General features: G+C 36.1%; 1 protein-coding gene across 1 annotated transcript; it reads right to left on the bottom strand.

The window, feature by feature from the left end:
- Positions 1-9,727: 9,727 nt before the first annotated feature.
- On the bottom strand, positions 9,728-18,258 carry LOC123673478. The gene is made up of 6 exons (XM_045607977.1): positions 18,107-18,258; positions 17,914-18,052; positions 17,406-17,834; positions 11,635-14,286; positions 9,901-10,335; positions 9,728-9,840 (listed from the first exon to the last, which is right to left on the bottom strand). Exons 1-6 carry the CDS (start codon positions 18,155-18,157, stop codon positions 9,794-9,796), a joined length of 3,753 nt encoding a protein of 1,250 aa, XP_045463933.1. The 5' UTR covers positions 18,158-18,258; the 3' UTR covers positions 9,728-9,793.
- Between the last annotated feature and the right edge of the window lie 1,006 nt (positions 18,259-19,264).

The following is a 19,264-nucleotide window of genomic DNA, read 5'->3' as shown; positions in this document are numbered from 1 at the left end:
ACTGTTTCTTAAAATTATATCACACAGGAATCATAAACCAATATTCTGGCCATGTATTATTTTCTGTATCTGTAATAAAGATTTCACTTTCGTCCTTCACCTGAGTTGGACACAATTTTTACAAATATTACTTGGGTTTCCCATTTTCCAATCAACTTTACCTAATCATATATCCCACATGATTTGCATGATGTCATGCCATCTAACGTTGTGTTTATGAAATCTAGAAATGACGAAGAGTGGAAATGGAGAAAACCTCAACATTTTCCGGTAATGGAAATTCATCCAATATAAAGGGATCTTGGTCAGAGTTTCATTGGAACGGAGAGATGGCGCCTATAGTATAGACCGAAGCATTATATAAACTGCTCGTCGAAAGTCAAGGATATTGATGTTCCTATTCTGAAAATGCAAATTTTGCGTTCAATTCAAATAGTTTTTCCAATTACATGAATTGCGATATATAGGGTGATTCACCGCGATGGCCAATTAGACATTTATGGAAAACTAATCATGAGTTTGTGCTGAAAATTTGCATGTTGGGGATTGAGACAATGATCTTTCTCCCTGAAATACTTTCAGATCTCTACAACTTCCGGTTATACCAGAAATAGACTACTACTTCCTAATTTCAAAAGACACACCCAGTTTATCATTGCATTGCATTTAGAATTATTATTGATTTAATATCGCTCATTGGTAATAATAATATAGGTACCTCAGCGATGGAATTAGTTTATTAGGTATAAAATAAACTTTTTTCTTCTTCTTCATCATTAGATAGCTTTTTTTGATGAAAATTCCAGCAATATGCCATTCCTTGGTCAAAACTCAACGGATCATGAGTTGATGAGATTCTTATGAAAAAAAGGTGGCGACAAAAATAGTGGGGGTTACTTCAGCAAACTCTATACCTAAAATGAATACTCTCCCCCCAAGGCCTTTGTCTGGGTACGCCACTGCCTTGAATGACATCCAATTTTCTACGTCAAATTAGTAGCTTCGTTGCCGAATTGAATTTTATATTTTCGTTATTGTGTCCCGCAGTGGAAGCACAAGGCTGAATGAAAATGGTATACAGAGTGATTCACCGCGATAGCCTATTAGACGTTTATGGTAAACTAATATTAATTTTGTGCCGAAAATTTGTATATTGGGGTTTGCGGTGATTATCTCTCTCCCTAAAATATTTTCAGAACTCTACAATTTCCTTTTATACTGAAAACAGAGTTTTTTGGAAAAAACCTATTTTTTTTGTTCTTTCAGTCAATTTCACTCAGGCATAAAAAAAGAAATGTATCAAGCAAATCCTATACTTCAAGAGTTATCGAAGAAAAAATTGAACTTAGCAAAACTGCAAGGGAGTAGTCGATGACTTCCAGAAAACATAGAAAGAAACTAGAAAGTCGAAATTTTATGGATTGTAATCAATTGTTCGTTAAGACGGTTGAGAATCCATAAATCATAAAATTTTCAATTAATCATTAAAAGCATCAGTCGCAAAACGAACTAAAACTACTCAAAAATGCATTTCAATAATACACTTATGGGCCCTATGAACCACACTGGTCTATGCGACTTATTAGAAAGTAATTAAAAAGTGATAGATGCATCCAATGAGTGTAAACAAAAACGCCCCCCGAGTGGAACGGGGATTAATCAGCCAATAAGAAGAATCAAATCGAGACATTCTTGTTTCCAAGACGATGTGCTAAATACCGGGGTTTATTTGAGAGTATTGTTAGCAATATTTTCTTAAATTCCAAAGGAATTTCCGAAAACTTGGACAACCCTTGTATAATCGAAATATTCTGGTTTCCTCCAAGTAACTTTGGTTTTACTATACTTATGTTCAGGACATCTGTATTTTTTGTTTTATATTTTATTTTTATATTTTATTGACTCACCCTGTAAAGTTTTGAGGGAAATAAACGAGTATGAGTATGAGTAATAGGTTTTTTGTAATCACAATTTCCATGTTAAATGGTGTGAATGAATGAAGTTCCACCTCCTCAAATGTAACGGCCATAAATATTAGATAAAATTTAATATGCCGAACTCGTGTGCGTCAGATTATTTAGTGAAACCCGATGCATGAATTTCGATCCGCCAAACAGTATTTTGAATTCCATTCGTTGAACCGAATCCCGAAATCATCAAGCCTACGTTCATTTGCATCTTGAAAACCCTCAAATCGTTTCGGGTTCGTTAATTTCGAGTAGTCGTAATCATTTTCGTTTCACTCGTTGAGAATCGGAATTAATTGGAACTCTAATGGTTCGGAGAGAAGCAAATTTACAATTCGCTCTTGATAAATCCGAATCTTCGAATGAAACGGGAGGATTCGTTTCATTTGCATTTCAATAACGGGAAAATCTGAGCACTTTCGAGTCCGCCAGAAGTTGTCGCGATCCTCTCGTTATCTTTGAACAGATTCAAAAAAATTCGGTTTCATTTGCGCCCACTTCAACGCAGAATTAATTCAGATGGGTACAGAGAGAAACAAAGGAATCAGGGCATCTAGAATATCCCAAGAATTTCGAATTGATACCTCTCGATTTGTTCGAATTTTGTTTGTTGCTGATTGAATGACATTTCATTCTTAGATGTCTTCACAAATAAATGGCAATTTGAATGAAACACAATAAATTGTACAACACAGCCCAGACAATTTTTTCGATGCGAATTACTCAGTTCAGTTCTTTGATAACTACATATTGAAATTTTGTGACGAGAAAATACAAAAAACCGAAAACAGCTGGTAAGTGTATACCGATGAGAAATGCAAAAATCACAGATAGCAAATAAAGGACAATGCCGAGAAAGCGGATAGATAAAGGAAAATAAGAAACCTCGAACAAAGACGAGCTCGTAGTGCAATAAAAGTACTCATCTTGAAAGCGATAATAAACTCATAAACCGTAAAAGGTTACGATTTTTTACTGACGTATCGATTCAAAGGATGGTAAAATGATTTTTATTGGTTCATTTTATGGAGAAATTTTCGTATTTTGAAAATCTTGGGGGGTAATTACCCACATTACATTGTATCCAAAATTATCAATAATTATAAGTTCCAGAGAAGCTAGATAGAATACAAATCAATGTATGAATATTGGGCTGAGATCTTTTGGCGTGTTTTATATACCATTCAGGAGGACGAATGTATGTAGAAATTGCATGATATAGATTGATGTCCCCAGCAGATGAATCTGATTCCAATGAGATCGATCTGTTTGATACCTTTCTATCTTTTTTATATATGATGTTCTGCGGTGTCCGTGAAGTTAGCACCCACTTTTTCGAAAATGAAGAATTTTTTTTTTGCGTTCGTTAGTAACTCGTTAGTAACTATTTGTAACACAAAAATTTTCGTTTGTACCTCAACGATACTGGTAGAAAACATCGCATTCCGCAAGGGTGCCAACTTCACGGGCACCCACTCTTTGATTTTTCTCGGAAAAAAATATTCAGTTAGGAAGTCCATCGTTAGTAACTATTTGTAACACAAAAATTTTCGTTTGTAACCTAACCTATAATGGAAAAATTACACCCCCAAAATGCGAAGTTGGCACCCACTTTTTCGAAAATGATGATTTTTACTTTTGCATTCGTTAGTAACTCGTTAGTAACTATTTGTAACACAAAAATTTTCGTTTGTACCTCAAGAAAACTGGTAGAAAAAAATTGTTATCCACAAGAGTTTCAACTTCACGCACACCCACTTTTAGATTTTTCTCGGAAAAAAATATTCAGTTAAGAAGTCCATCGTTAGTAACTATTTATAACACAAAAATTTTCGTTTGTAACCTAACCTATGATGGAAAAATGACACCCCCAAAATGCGAAGTTAGCACCCACTTTTTCGAAAATGATGAATTTTTTTTTGCATTCGTTAGTAACTCGTTAGTAACTATTTGTAACATAAAAATTTTCGTTTGTAACCTAACCTATGGTGAAAAAATGACACCCCCAAAATGCGAAGTTAGCACCCACTTTTTCGGAAATGATGAATTTTTTTTTTGCATTCGTTAGTAACTATTTGTAACACCAAAATTTTCGTTTGTACCTCAAGAAAACTGGTAGAAAAAAATTGTTATCCACAAGAGTTCCAACTTCACGGACACCCACTTTTAGATTTTTCTCGGAAAAAAATATTCAGTTAAGAAGTCAATCGTTAGTAACTATTTGTAACACCAAAATTTTCGTTTTTAACCTAACCTATAAAGGAAAAATGACACCCCCAAAATGCGAAGTTGGCACCCACTTTTTCGAAAATGATAATTTTTATTTTTGCATTCGTTAGTAACTCGTTATTAACTATTTGTAACACCAAAATTTTCGTTTGTAACCTAACCTATGATGGAAAAATGACACCCTCAAAATGCGAAGTTAGCACCCACATTTTCGAAAATGAAGAAATTTTTTTTTGCATTCGTTAGTAAATCGTTAGTACATGTTTGTAACACCAAAATTTTCGTTTGTAACCTAATCTATGATAGAATAATGACACCCCCAAAATGCGAAGTTAGCACCCACATTTTCGAAAATAAAGAAATATTTTTTTGGATTCGTTAGTAACTCATTATTAACTATTTGTGACACAAAAAAGAATCGTCTGTAACAGAATCCAGAATTCTTAATGTTTTTCATGAATCTCATTACATGTCTAGTATTAATTCCTCTTTATTTTCATCAGATTCAAAACTCATATAATACGTTCCATATTTCAAAGTTTCTCATTGAACTGAAGGCTTTTCCAATGCGCATGATAAATCGTTGTTAAATTAAGCTGTCCGAACTTTTACGAGACCGGCGTACTTCAAATTCAGAAGCCATTTTGTCATGCGCAGTTGATCTGTCTATATCACAATTGGTAAATGAACTCTTAACAAGCACTACGCAGGCCCTGCTTTATGGCATCGAGTATTAGAAGAAATGAGATGGGAACACATGAGAGATGAGAACACAAGAGGAACAGCTGATAGTTTTCTAACTGCGTAAACATAACCTGAAAATATACGTAACAAATAGTGCCGAAGCGAAAATAATATCTTTCACCGAGTTAATATTACTATTCGTTCATCAAAACCGAAGGTAAGTTAGTATTATTAGCTTTATTCGATCTTACTGGATTCGAATTCAATTTTAGATGCCACGAAGTGCTGCAATTGATCCTGAAGAATTACTCAAAATTTTGCAAGAACATAAGACAGAAATTCAACAGTCTCTAGGTAAAACGACAGCAAATATTTGGAAACGTTTGAGTAAATTGAGTGGCGATAAAATTTCCCCTAGAGCAATCTATACTGTTGTCAAATGTAATAGATACAATTGCCGAGATCTCATAGAAATTAAGGAACAAGTTGTTGAATCTGAAGATCGGAAATCTCTTGAACACGACAATGTTCTCGTAGAAGATGAGTACCTATCTGAAAATTATTTTTCAGTACCGGCCAATTTATGGCAACAATGTTTTGATGAGATCCGATTGTCTCTCAGACCTGTATGGACTGACATATTTTTTGAACTGATAACCAAAAACCTGGACACTGAATGTATATGGATGTTCAAAAAACACAAAATTGGTAGCGAGAATATTTTTTTTAAATTCGAAGCTTATTGTGCGGAGTGTAAAGGTTCATTTAAGGGTTGGTGTGTCGATCCCTCAAATAAAACCAATGAACAAGAACTGAAATTTTTTTATGAAATGAGTAATGTAAAACTCATCCAACATAACTATCAAATGAAAAGACCATTGAAGGGCACTAGAAGAAATGAAACCGGTAAAACTTTGAGCGAAGGAAAATTCGCGATAAATTGGAGAAGGGAACAAGCTATCAATGGAAATGCTAAGCGGAATAGAACATTATACTCCTTAAATGTCTTGCGGAAGACTAGAGAACAGTTCAAGAAAAAAAATGAGTTCTCTAATATTTTTCGAGAAGCTGTAAGTATTCCTGAATCTTTTCAATATTTGAAATATGAAAACACATTAAATTCAGCAATTCGTAAGATAGGTTTGGATGATTTTTTCGTCATGTATTGGACACCTTCTCAAACAATCACCTTCAATAATTATGTAAAAAAAAGAAGTACAGTTTATATAGACGCTACCGGTTCATTGGTGAAAAAGATTCCGAAGCCTCACGGACAAACATCGGGTAATTTATTTCTATATCAGTGTGTTATACACATGGGAACGGAAGGTGGACAAATTCCTGTTTGCCAGATGCTATCTGAGTGCCACAATACTAACCATATTAGCTACTGGTTGACAGAATGGATGACGGAGTGTAAAACTCCATTCTGTGTGATATCTGATCATTCTTTGGCCTTATTAGGTGCAATCGCTAGAAGTATTGCCAAAGAGGCTAGTCTTTCTGACTATATCAACAAATCTTTCCAAATTATTACAATTTCACAACTGTCACCAAAAACCAGAGCTAGGAACTTATATACGCGTCGATTATGCTCACTTGATGAAGTTCGTCAGTAGATGGGACTGTTTTAAGAATAAACCTCCTCAGTTCAAACGCTTCTATTTGAAACTTGTGGCTCGACTGGTTAAATGCCGCAATTTCAGTGATGCAAATAGGATTATTTCGAATATTTTCATTGTATCAAATAGTTTTTACGAGGGTTCCGACTCAAATAACTCTCCATTGAAGAGCGAAATTGCCAAAATTTATCTTAAAAATCTAATAGCAGATATAAATGTAGACCTTGCATATGAAGAAGAAAAAATAGAATCAAATGATTGTGAGATCAATAATACGGACTGTAAACTTGTCGAAACATGGATTCGGGACATCTTCAATGGAGCAAAAGAGTCTTTCATCGATAATGTTATTGAGCCTGAGTCTTCAAGTGTTCGGGAGAATTTCCATTACTCTTTAGAATTCTCTAATTCTTTCAGAAAGCTCCTAAAGACATATACCTTGTGGTCAGCCATATTAACCCATCATTTCGGCGTATGTGAAGCTACTGCTAGTTCAGCGCCAGTAGAAAGTTATTTTAATGACCTGAAAAATCGAACCTTTCACGGTTGTTTACCGTTGAATGCGGATAAATTTGTTCTCAGACATATAAAAGAAATTGAGTCTATGATAGTATTGGCAAATGAGAGATCTGAAAGACCATCTGCTGAACACTCCGATACCCAAACTGCTGAATTGTACAACAAAAACACTGATGCTGAGAAAAATGTATACGAGACTAATATTGTAAGTATTACTGCTGAAAGCCCTCCTAATGAGGATGATAGTTATGCATTATCTGCTGATTCATGCCAAGGTGCTGAGATAGATGAGGAAGACGTAGAAGAAGCTCTTATCGTAGAAAACTGGAAAGGACTAGGGAACCCAAAAAAGAAAAAAACAAGATCATCATTTTACGCTGCGCCTTGTCCAGAAATTTTAGTTCTCGAAGACCATAGAAGGATGGAGCTTCCACTTATAAAAAACGGGAATATTGTCAATAAGACGACAACAACAAAAGTATCTGATGGGGTCTCCATTCTTCTAGGAAATACTTGTCCATTTGATACAATTTTGCAATGTATTTTATCAGCTTATTGTGATAGTATTGGTTTTCAACAAAAAATCAATGAGAATAAGGAAGATGTGAAAATATTCAACCTACTCAGTACAGTAGCTACCAAAGGGGCAGGCAGTCAGTTTCGTAAAGAAAGAGCTGTTTTCCTAATGAAATCTACAAACAACAAAAACTAGCGATCAATAGTAAAATTTTAAGAGTAGACTGTCAAGATAATGTAATATCTGCTCTTCAGAAAACTGGACAGGGATTGAATAGTCTTACAGAAATACATAAATGCATGAAGTGCTCTTACGAAAAGAGGATTTCAAGGATTTACAAAACCATTCAAATCACGGATTATAGCAATGAAAACTTTGAGTCTACGTTTCTGAGATCGCTGCAAGGACAGTTCAAATGCCAGATGTGTTCAAATAAGGTGATAGTGGAAACTATATTCAGCACTCATTTGTTTATAGACACTAGTGAAGCTGAAAATATTAATATTGAAAAACTCCCTGTGACTTTGAAATGCGGTGGACAACAGTTGATATTAAGAGGTTTGGTTGCTTACCAGAAGTCTCTTACCAGACAAAGTCTAGGACACTACATTTCCATCTGTCGAAGAAATGATGGAGCTCTAGAATTGTACGATGATATGGCCAAAAAAGTAAAGATTGTAGAAAAAACATTAGAGCTTAACATCCACTTACTACTGTATAGTATTTAAATGAAATTTTGAATTAACTATGTTGAAGTTCATTTCAATAAATAATTTTATAATACATTTGAGACTACTGCATTAATGAAATCTACCTCACAAAAAACAGTGACAGATTTATCACGTATAGGGAAATTCATCTATTTCATTATTCAGTATACAATATCGGAAACTCAAAAGTGCACCTCTCTTGGAGCGATTCTCTCATAGGTTAGGTTACAAATGAAAATTTTGGTGTTACAAACATGTACTAACGATTTACTAACGAATGCAAAAAAAAATCATCATTTTCGAAAAAGTGAGTGCTAATTTCGCATTTTGGGGGTGTCATTTTTCCATCATACGTTAGGTTACAAACGAAAATTTTTGTGTTATAAATAGTTACTAACTATGGACTTCTTAACTGAATATTTTTTTCCGAGAAAAATCTAAAAGTGGGTGTCCGTGAAGTTGGAACTCTTGTGGATAACAATTTTTTTCTACCAGTTTTCTTGAGGTACAAACGGAAATTTTGGTGTTACAAATAGTTACTAACGAGTTACTAACGAATGCAAAAAAAAATTCATCATTTTCGAAAAAGTGGGTGCTAACTTCGCATTTTGAGGGTGTCATTTTTTCACCATAGGTTAGGTTACAAACGAAAATTTTTGTGTTACAAATAGTTACTAACGAGTTACTAACGAATGCAAAAAAAAAATTCATCATTTTCGAAAAAGTGGGTGCTAACTTCGCATTTTGGGGGTGACATTTTTCCATCATAGGTTAGGTTACAAACGAAATTTTTTATGTTATAAATAGTTATTAACGATGGACTTCTTAACTGAATATTTTTTTCCGAGAAAAATCTAAAAGTGGGTGTCCGTGAAGTTGAAACTCTTGTGGATAACAATTTTTTTCTACCAGTTTTCTTGAGGTACAAACGAAAATTTTTGTGTTACAAATAGTTACTAACGAGTTACTAACGAATGCAAAAGTAAAAATCATCATTTTCGAAAAAGTGGGTGCCAACTTCGCATTTTGGGGGTGTAATTTTTCCATTATAGGTTAGGTTACAAACGAAAATTTTTGTGTTACAAATAGTTACTAACGATGGACTTCCTAACTGAATATTTTTTTCCGAGAAAAATCAAAGAGTGGGTGCCCGTGAAGTTGGCACCCTTGCGGAATGCGATGTTTTCTACCAGTATCGTTGAGGTACAAACGAAAATTTTTGTGTTACAAATAGTTACTAACGAGTTACTAACGAACGCAAAAAAAAAATTCTTCATTTTCGAAAAAGTGGGTGCTAACTTGACGGACACTGTTCTGCGGCTTTTGTAGCTGCATAGTTCTACGAGTATGTGTTTGAATTACGCATGGGATTCTTTTTTCTTCATATAATTATGGTATGATGAATTTTTTCATTGTGATTTGTGAATACCTCTATGTGTATATATTGTTTGTATTCCAATTACTGAATAAATAAATGAATTATATGATATGAAATTTATTATACAGATTACATCAATTTTCATTGATTCCAAAATAGATTTGTAATTATCTCTTTTTCTTGATGTAGGAGACTTTACCCAGAAGATCTGAATCTGAAAAAGACCATATTTGAGGCAAGAGAAGGAAAAATTATGAAGATTATGCATACGCACCGATTTCATCCACTTTCTTCGAAGGTAACTTTCTTGATATCACACCCAGTATTTCTACGAGTATATCCCTCTTCTTCTCCAGACATTCGGGACTATACTCTAGCAAATAATTTACGTGTTCTCTGAAGTCGTCATCATAGGAGCTTGAGCCTAGTTTCAAACTCCTGAACATAATTTCCTTCAATACATCAACGTCAATTGACTGAAGTTTACACATAAAGTTAAGTACGTCTATCGGAGCATATGAGAGACATCTTTTGGTTTTCTCCGCCTCTATTGATTTGTTGTGCTCATTGTTTATATCATCATCTTCACCGATGTTATAGAATTCGAACGGATCCCTCCAAGTCTTCATCGTTCGAAACCAAGGTATTTGGAAAAACGATGCATTGTAACTTTTCCATACTGATTTGCTGCATAAAATGGAGAGCAATCCTGAAAATGATCAAAATTATCAGAAGAAAATATAAATGAGTACTATTGATATGGTTGTTTTCTATGGTATGACAGTTGACAATGTCAAACTGTGTTGCCATTTCTGTTCAGTAAAGTTTGACTGATAAGCACAGATATCTATGAATTGAAATCGATGCTACACGACCTGAATGAAAAGTCAGAGGGAATAGCAATGAAGATGAATCTTGACAAAACGAAGATAATGAGCCATAGTCAGGAAGATATCATTATAGATAACATAAGCTTAGAGAAGGTGAAACAATATGTATATTTGGGGCATATGATTAAAAATGGAAAAGAAAATCAAATATTGGAAATTGGGAGTAGAATACGCTTAGCATGGGCAGCCTTCGACAAACTGAGTTTCATCTTTAAGGACAAAAGTATTCCTCTACACTTAAAACGCAAAATCAACGACAGCTGTATATTACCAGTGGTAACTTATGTTCTAGAAACTATGGCAATAACGAAAAAAGTGGCAGAACAACTGAGAGTTACTCAAAGGGCCATGGAAAGAGTTATGCTGGGTATAAGCTTGAGGGACAGAATTCCGAACACCGAAATACGAAAAAAGACCAGAGTAACTGACATCATGAGTAGAATAGCGAAACTTAAGTAGCAGTGGGTGGCACATGGCACAAGGCAGAGTGTGGAGAGATGGTCACACAAAGTGACGTTTTAGAGACCTCGAGAGGCCACAAGAAGCATAGGAAGACCGAGAAAAAGATGGATAGACGACATAGTCGCTGTAGCCGGTAAGCAATGAATGAGAACAGCAAAAGTTAGAGAATCATGGAATAAACTGGAAGAGGCCTATGTCCGACACTGGATGAAAAAGGGCTGAAGAAGAAAAAGAAAGTTTGACAATTCATCATGAATCGTTTAACTCAGATCAACCAAACAACAGCATTATTCTTTTTATGAATTTATCATATGTTGAAGGAAAGTCTATAGGTTCAACTCAATACTATGACTAGTTTTCGAGATACAGGGTGTCGAAATTGGAAAATGGCATTTTTTCAAACTCAAAGTAATATTTTTCGTAGGAAAATATTTTGAATGAAACTCTTTTTCGCGACAAATATTGCTCACCCATAGGGAAATCATTTAAGACTGGTTCTAAATGAAAATTATTGCTAAATACAGGGTCAAGCATTAATCAAAATGAAATTTTTTCAGTTCATAATTCACCCTGTAATTAACATAGTAGTCTGTGGAATTTTCAAATTTTTTGTCATAACTTTTAGTTATTAAGTACAATATTATCATGATATTCACCTGTTGAACTGAACTGACGCAGCGACATGGGTGGAACTACTGTATGGATGCTTCCCAGGGGGGCGTAAGAATTAAAGCACCTTTTATTCGAACAGGCTCTCTTCCTGGCCTTGCAGCAGCGTCTTTCTACCTCCCTGCATATTCTAGTTGGATCTTCGCAAGGATCGTAAACACCGAGGCCAGCCTTATCGGCCATCTTCACGACCTTCTTCATCATCTTCTTTTTCTTATATTCATGGGGCGAAGGACAGTTTGGTTTCGCCTTGAAAAAGTTCTTGAACCTCTGCCAGAGCGACATTTTCTTCCTGCAGGGATTCTTCAATTTCGGGCAAGGTTTGCAAGGCTTTGGAAACGGTGTTGGACAAGCACATGGACATGGAGGTGGACATGGTGGAGGACAAGGAGGAGGACATGGAGGAGGACAAGGAGGAGGACAAGGAGGAGGACATGCGCGAGGGCATGGACCGCAGCATGGAGGTGGGCATGGAGGTGGACATGGAGGTGGACATGGAGGTGGACATGGTGGTGGACAAGGACACCTAGGGGCGAAGGATTCTGGGCATGGCGAGGGGCATTGAGGCTCTTTAGATGAACCACAAGCGACTACAGAATCCCTATTGGCAGGGTTTCGGATAGGACAAGGTTCATTTTCTCCCTTTTTCACTCTGAGTAACACGAGTTTTGGATTTGGATTATCACAACTGGCCGTTATAGTTTGCTTGGGTATATTGCACTGTTCTCGGATACAAGCATCTTCTTTTTCTGGGTCCACTGGCGGAGCATCAGGTTTCATAGGGGCGACACCTTTGAACTTACTGTAGAAGGGGATGTTAGGTTGTAAATTTTTGATAGATGTATCATCGGCTGTATTATCTATAGCTGATAAAGTCAACCGTTTCCTAACATCTATATGCAACAATTGTAATTTTCTCTTCAAAAGACCTCTTGTGTAGTGATCTGTTAAATTGGTACTCATTGAGCGATTGCAACTGAGACTCCTCGACTTCCTCAGATGGGCTTTGGTACTTTCCTTTGTCTCTACAGAAGATCTCCAGTCCTTGGGATCTGAACTAACTGAAGTTCTGAGCTGTGTTTGTTTGGTTCTCAATGGTTTCAAATAAGGAGAATCTTCCACAGAATTGCTTTTAATGTTGATTCCTGCTAACGATTTGGGTTTGGGTAATGTTTTTTCTCCTAGAGAAGGAACGTGTTTGGAAATGCAGTTTTTGATAGTTGTGCCGTCTTTTATTTTCATCGGTTCCTCAAACGGTAATTTGGACATCCTACGAATTGGCGTATAACTTGTAGTCGGAGAAGTCTTAGCTGGTATTTTGGAACAGACTTCCAGTTTTGGCAAGTTACGCACTTTATACGCCATATTTTTGTCAGCCCTTTCAACGTCATCACAGCATTTGACCGGACATATTTTGGGAGGCTCTGTCATCACGACTTTCTTCAAACGCTTCAACCCACTACCTTCTTTCATATAGGATGTCGATGGCATTGTTTTCATAGCTGGCATTTTGGGTAGGGGCTTTTTGTGGAATACATTCTGACTATCAGATCTACATTCTGGTTTACATTCCGGTACTGGGCATATCTTCGGTGGCTCAGGAGGATTGTATAATTTTTTCGGGGGCTTCACTGAACTTGTGGGCTTATGTTCAGTAATGAAAATTTTGATTTTTTGTTCGCCTCCAGTGAGTTTAGGTAGTCTTTTCTTCTTCGCATACTCCTCCTTCATCAATATGCACCTTTCTTCGTCGGCTCTTGTATATCCCTCGCATTTTGGGACATAGCAAATTCTAGGAGGATCTTTTGTATCGGGTTTGGGAAGTCTTCTGAGATCTGGGCCGGTTTTCATGTATTCTGGTACTGCTGGAGGTACAGATGAGTCCAAAAGAATTGGCAATTTTTTCTTGCGAGCAATAACAGTTGCACATTCTGTTCGCTCACAAACAGGTTCTGGACAAATTTTTGGCGGCTCTGGAATTACTTTTTTCTTCAAACGTTTTAGTGGAGGTGAAGTTGATTTTTGCTTCATTGTGTTTTCAAATTTGCCAAATCTAATGGTCGGTAGTTTTCTTGCTGTCGTTTCATAATTAGCATCTGACCTTATGGGGCAATATGACATCGATACTTTGCATAACTTGGTCGGTTCCGATATGTCGATTTTTGCCAGTCTTTTCAGTGGCGTACTCGGTTTCATTTCGATATCTTTCGATGTCTTGGAAAAGTAGGAAATGACACTGAACGGTTTAGCTTCTAGTTTCCAGCCGTCGTCAGCCCTTTCGCAACATTCTGTTTTTGACGGCTCGTTACATCTTGCGGGTTCTGGAGGATGACACCTCTTCTTAATCGGACGTAGGGGCACGTACTTCAGAGGGGGCATCTGGAAACTAATGTTGGAGCATCTATCCACGAACAATTTCGGTAGACGCTTCTTCTTCTTCGCGTTCTTCCTTATCGATATTCTTGAGGGCATTCCATTCGATCGCATTACGCCCGAGATAGACCTCAGATTAACGAAATGTCCTCGTAAATACTGCGGACCTACCAGGGGTGAGATGTTGAACTTTGATCCGAAAAGTTTCGAGTCGAACGTTATGCTTGATAACACTTTTAATTCGTCCTCGTTTTTATCGGTATAATCTGAAAGGAAAACGGTTATAAAAATATAGATCGATCTAAAAAGAAATTTGTTATGAAAGTTTCAACAATCCACAATTATGGAGGATTTTTCTCTTTCAACTCAGTACATACAATTACTCCAATTCACCAGAGACTAACAAAATGATGAATAAGTTTATTGAAGCAAAAAACATAACAAAAAAACAGTTTCTGAAATACAATTAAATCTTTAGGAACGCATCAACCAACAAATTACAACCCACAAAAGTATAGACTTGATCGTTAAATGAATTATTTTAATAATTTCTTTCTCCCCTCTTTGTCAATGCGTTGGTATAAGTATAGGGTGTTCTACAGGGTATGTCCATAAGAAGTTGTCAAATATGTCTTGGATTTGAATCCAAGATAGGTGGATTGCTATTATGTAGCACATACAGGGTGGTCAAACGAAAACTTAACACCTCGATTTGCCGACTCTAAAATGAAAATGTGGAAAATCGCTCGGACCCGACAATTTCTGATGCGAGGAAGAACAACTTTCGCTTCTTTCATTCCCATAACTTCAATCCCGTAACGGGGGTGAGCACAACCTTCTGATTTTGAATAGGAATGAGGGGTGTTGCGATAATTTATTTTGATACAACAACAAAAATTTGTCTAATGTACCCAAGGAATCAAACTAAAATTGAAGAAAAAAGATGCTTAACTCGGCTGATGGATTCTTGAGGAAGTGAATTTCGTTGCGATTTTATTCGTTCATCTAATTTTGCTGTTATATAAAAATATAATCATGAAATGTCCGAATTAATAAAGCTTAAGTCATTGCTTTCGTGTATATCGTGAGTTGAAGATAACTATTGAATGAACAATTAAGTAGTACATTTTCAGGAACAAAATTCAAAACAAATCTGAAACTGAGAAATGGGTTCCTGAGAAAATCAAGGTCCAACCCAGTTTCCAGGAAAGAGCTTTCCATTGAGGGAAATTCTTAATGCTTTCAGCAGGCTACATTTCCTCACATGTAATTTGTTTCTGAAAATTGATAGTTGAATAAATAGAAAACTGTTCGAGATGGGTATAGACTATTTGAAATACCCGAAAATTACTGGACTTGCCTCCCCTACATCTACATGTGAGGAAATGTAGCCTGCTGAAAGCAATAAGAATTTCCCTTAACGGAAAGCTCCTACCTAGAAACTGGGTTGGACCTGCAATTTATTTCTGAAAATTAATTGTTGAATGAATAGAGAAGGGTTCAAGATGGATATAGACTATTTGAAAATACCCGAAAATTACTGGACTTGCCTCCCTCACATCTACATGTGAGGAAATGTAGCCTGCTGAAAGCAATAAGAATTTCCCTTAATGGAAAGCTCCTTTCTGGAAACTGGGTTGGACATATGAGAATAATGAATCAATTAGATTCGAACCTCCTTGCGAAACCATCGAATGTTATGCCAACCACCTACGATTTTGAAACGCCCTTTGAAACGGTTATAAATGACCGTCCTAGTGCAATAAGTCTCGTAAATCGCCTGGACAAAAAGTCATCCATATGGTTCACAGATGGATCAAAATCAGAGAAGGGCATCGACATTGGGATATATGGACCTAAACTGAGGATCTCTAAAGCCCTGGGAAGTGAGCCCTCGATTCTACAGAGCGAGATAATACGTATGCGTTCAGGAGTGTCTCAAAATGAACCTCAATATCGCATATCTACATCACCACGGACAGCCAAACCACGCTGAGATCCCTGGAACAGTGTTGCCAGGGGTCTCTGCTGACTTGGGAATGCCGTAACACCATAAAGCAGCTGTCTAGAGGAAATAAGGTGACTCTACTTTGGGTACCAGAGCACTATGAGGTTGAAGGAAAAGAAAAAGCTGATGAACTTGCAAAAAGTGCATCAAGGTTAACACCTGCTGGACCTGAGCCTTTCTGTGGGCTAGGAAAAGACCAATATAAAGCTGCGGTCTAGCTATGGAAGCTGAACAACAGGACAATCTACTGGACTAACACTCCTAGACTTGTTCAGGCAAAGAAATTCGTGACGATTTCAATTACCTACGCTAAAAAGCTCTTAATGCTGTCACGAGCCGAGCTCCGGGTGATGGTGGGACTGCTAACGGGGCACTGTCGGTACAAACATCATTTGTACCGTATGGAAAAGTCAGCAGACGAGATTTGCAGGCTCTGTGGATCGGAAGCAGAAACAGCCGAACACATGGTATGCAAGTGTCCGGAGCTGGCTGGCCTAAGAACCATTCACATGGGTAAGCCGGTCCTGGATACCAGAGAGGTAACGGCCAAGGCCCCTAAGGAGGTTGTCAGTTTTATTAACATCATCGACCTCCTTGGGTTTCTATGAATGAGTAGGGTAGGGAACAAAAGATCTGCATGGTCGCAGTTCCCGGAAGGCTTACCGAACCAAAACGACCCCAGTTCAAATAATAATAATAGTACATTTGCAGGAACTAAATTGAAACAAATTCTGAAATTGAGAAATGGGTTCCCGAGAAAATCACAGTTCTTCACAGAACTGGAATCTGCAATTAATTTCTGAAAATTAGTAGTTGAATGAATAGAATACTGTTCGAGATGGGTGTAGACTATTTGAAAATACACGAAAATTTTCAAAATGCACAGTCAGTTCCTTTTGAAACAGCATAAGTGATATCCATTTTTGTCATAAGCAAAATTCAGAAATTGTAAATATCGGCAGAAAGGTTTTTTCAACTCATGCCTATATATAAAATTTCAGATCGAATGTAAACTACACAAACTGTTATTCCGGTTAGATTCCATAACCACTCAATGATTCCTTTTCTCTCTCTTTTAATCGTTTACTTAACTGCAGGTGCCAGTATTGAAAAATATATTATATAGTCCAAATATTCGAAAAATCATTTTGAAATTTGTTACAGATTTTTTTCATTGTTGAAATTTTTTGAGATAATTCAAAACACATTTCCCAAATATATAAGAAATATTCGTATCAAATTTCAACGATATTCATTAAGATTCAATGTGGTTTACTGAAATTCTGATCAAATATATTCTGTTAGAAGGATAAAGTCGGAGGTTTACGAAAATCAATTGTCAGGATTATAATCTATAAAAATTCAGTGAGCACTTACAGTTAATGCATTCAGTAGGCAATGGCGGACCTGTTCTCTTCCTTTTTTCTTTCAGAAACTCTGAATAACTCAAACAACAATTCATAATTTTATTTTCAGATGGAGCCACACTAATACCCTTCATCTCCAACGCTGTGTTTAATTTTGGCTTCGAAAATGAGTTATAAACTTCGTCTAAATTGATGTTTTCTTGACTGGAACATTTCCTGATCGGAAATTTCATAGTCCCTGCATTGGGTGAAACGGTTTTTCGGCATTCATTAGATATGCTTCGTTGATGTGAAACTTCCCTGTTTATAGTGCTGCCGACATTAAAGCTACTGGGGCATCGTTGGAAACACCGGTTTGTATAATTTTTTCCATGATGATCAATTTTCCTCTGTTTCAATTTGGTGATGGAATAATCATTATACAGCTTTGAATTCGAATCTGAAATTGAGACAAATTATGTATGGTTAAGAAAATTAGAGAATTCATTTTTCCAGAAAGATTGAGGATGTCTACTAACCTTTATTTTCAAATAATGCTCTTCTATTTTCACTCTTCACTTTTGCTATTTTGTAAAGTTTTTCTGAATTATGATTATCTACTGTATGAAGTCCAAAAAGGTTTGTACTTGATCTGATTGATCCTTTAGTTTGTTGAATCTGGAAAGAAGATTTTAAAATAAAAAGAATTGTATCTTGCAATATAACACTTACTGCAGCCCTGGCAATAGAGCACACGTGAGTATTGTTCAACCTGTGAGCCATTACGATAATTTAGAAACAAATCGAAAGAGAGTTGAATTCACATCATTAATTTCACATTTATCTGGATATTCGATATGACAATTAAAATTAGTACTGTCAAATCATTGTTACCTTGTCATACACTCTTTGGAATATAGGTAACCACCACAATTTTTGAATTTCTGTCGCATTATGTTTTCATTAGATATTTAAAAAAAAATGAAAACTATATCATGATAATAACCACATTTTAAGAAAGAAACGAACGAATCAATCATCAAGGAATGGAGGACCTACCCTGAAAATTTTTATAGTTTATAGGTTTATTGGTTCGGAAGTTATCTTGAATACGGACGGTCTCAAACGATAAGCTTCGACTCACTTATGATGAATCCATTCTCAGTTTCGAATTTGAAAATGGATTCGTCATAAGTAAGTCGAAGCTCATCGTTTGAGACCATTCAAGGCTCAAAATTCAAAATTTACAAACATTGTGCTATAACCTGATCACTATTTAGATGGTGTAATTTCCTTTCTCACTAGGTTTTTCAGTGCAAATTCATTTTGAATCTCATATTCGATTCTTTCCGCTTCTTAATCATTTTTTATTGCAGTGAATTGAAAACGGCATAAATAAAATTGAGAATTTCGGTTCATTTTTGCATTTCATACTTCTATGGTCATTCAGTAGCTGAGGGCCAGTTGCACCATTTGCCTAAACATTGATTAAAAATTTGAACGTGGATTACTCTATGATTTCTCAAGAGAAATCAGAAATTAATCGATGTTTAAATTTTAATCAATGTTTAGGCAAATGTTGCAACTGGCCCTTAACATTTCGAGATTCGGAAATTTGTTTTGTTCAAGATGCAGGTTTTCTATGAATCTTAGTTTTTACAGATACCTGTAATCTGTAATCTGTGATTAAATGCAGTTTATGACTTGTGTTCATAGATCATAATTCACGTTACGTCAGTATAGACTTTTCTGAATTGAGATACAAATAGTGTCTTTAAACCATTTCCAATGAAGTTCTTTCTGTAGACACTATAAGTTAATTGAAAAAGGATAATGGATATATCTATATGATCGTCTAGGTTCAAATTGAAATTGAAATCAAGTAGGGGC

Source organism: Harmonia axyridis, chromosome 2 (assembly GCF_914767665.1).
Source record: "Harmonia axyridis chromosome 2, icHarAxyr1.1, whole genome shotgun sequence".
NCBI lineage: Eukaryota > Metazoa > Arthropoda > Insecta > Coleoptera > Coccinellidae > Harmonia > Harmonia axyridis.
This window is presented reverse-complemented; position numbering and strand designations above follow the sequence as displayed.

What these genes read in the sequence shown, in the direction of transcription:
- LOC123673478 (XM_045607977.1), bottom strand. Translation starts at nt 18,157, where the DNA reads ATGGCTCACAGGTTGAACAATACTCACGTGTGCTCTATTGCCAGGGCT. An exon ending in GCTCTATTGCCAGGGCTGCA is followed by an intron (nt 18,053 to 18,106) that starts GTAAGTGTTATA and finishes TCTTCTTTCCAG; the next exon opens with ATTCAACAAACTAAAGGATC. An exon ending in AGCATTATTTGAAAATAAAG is followed by an intron (nt 17,835 to 17,913) that starts GTTAGTAGACAT and finishes TCTCAATTTCAG; the next exon opens with ATTCGAATTCAAAGCTGTAT.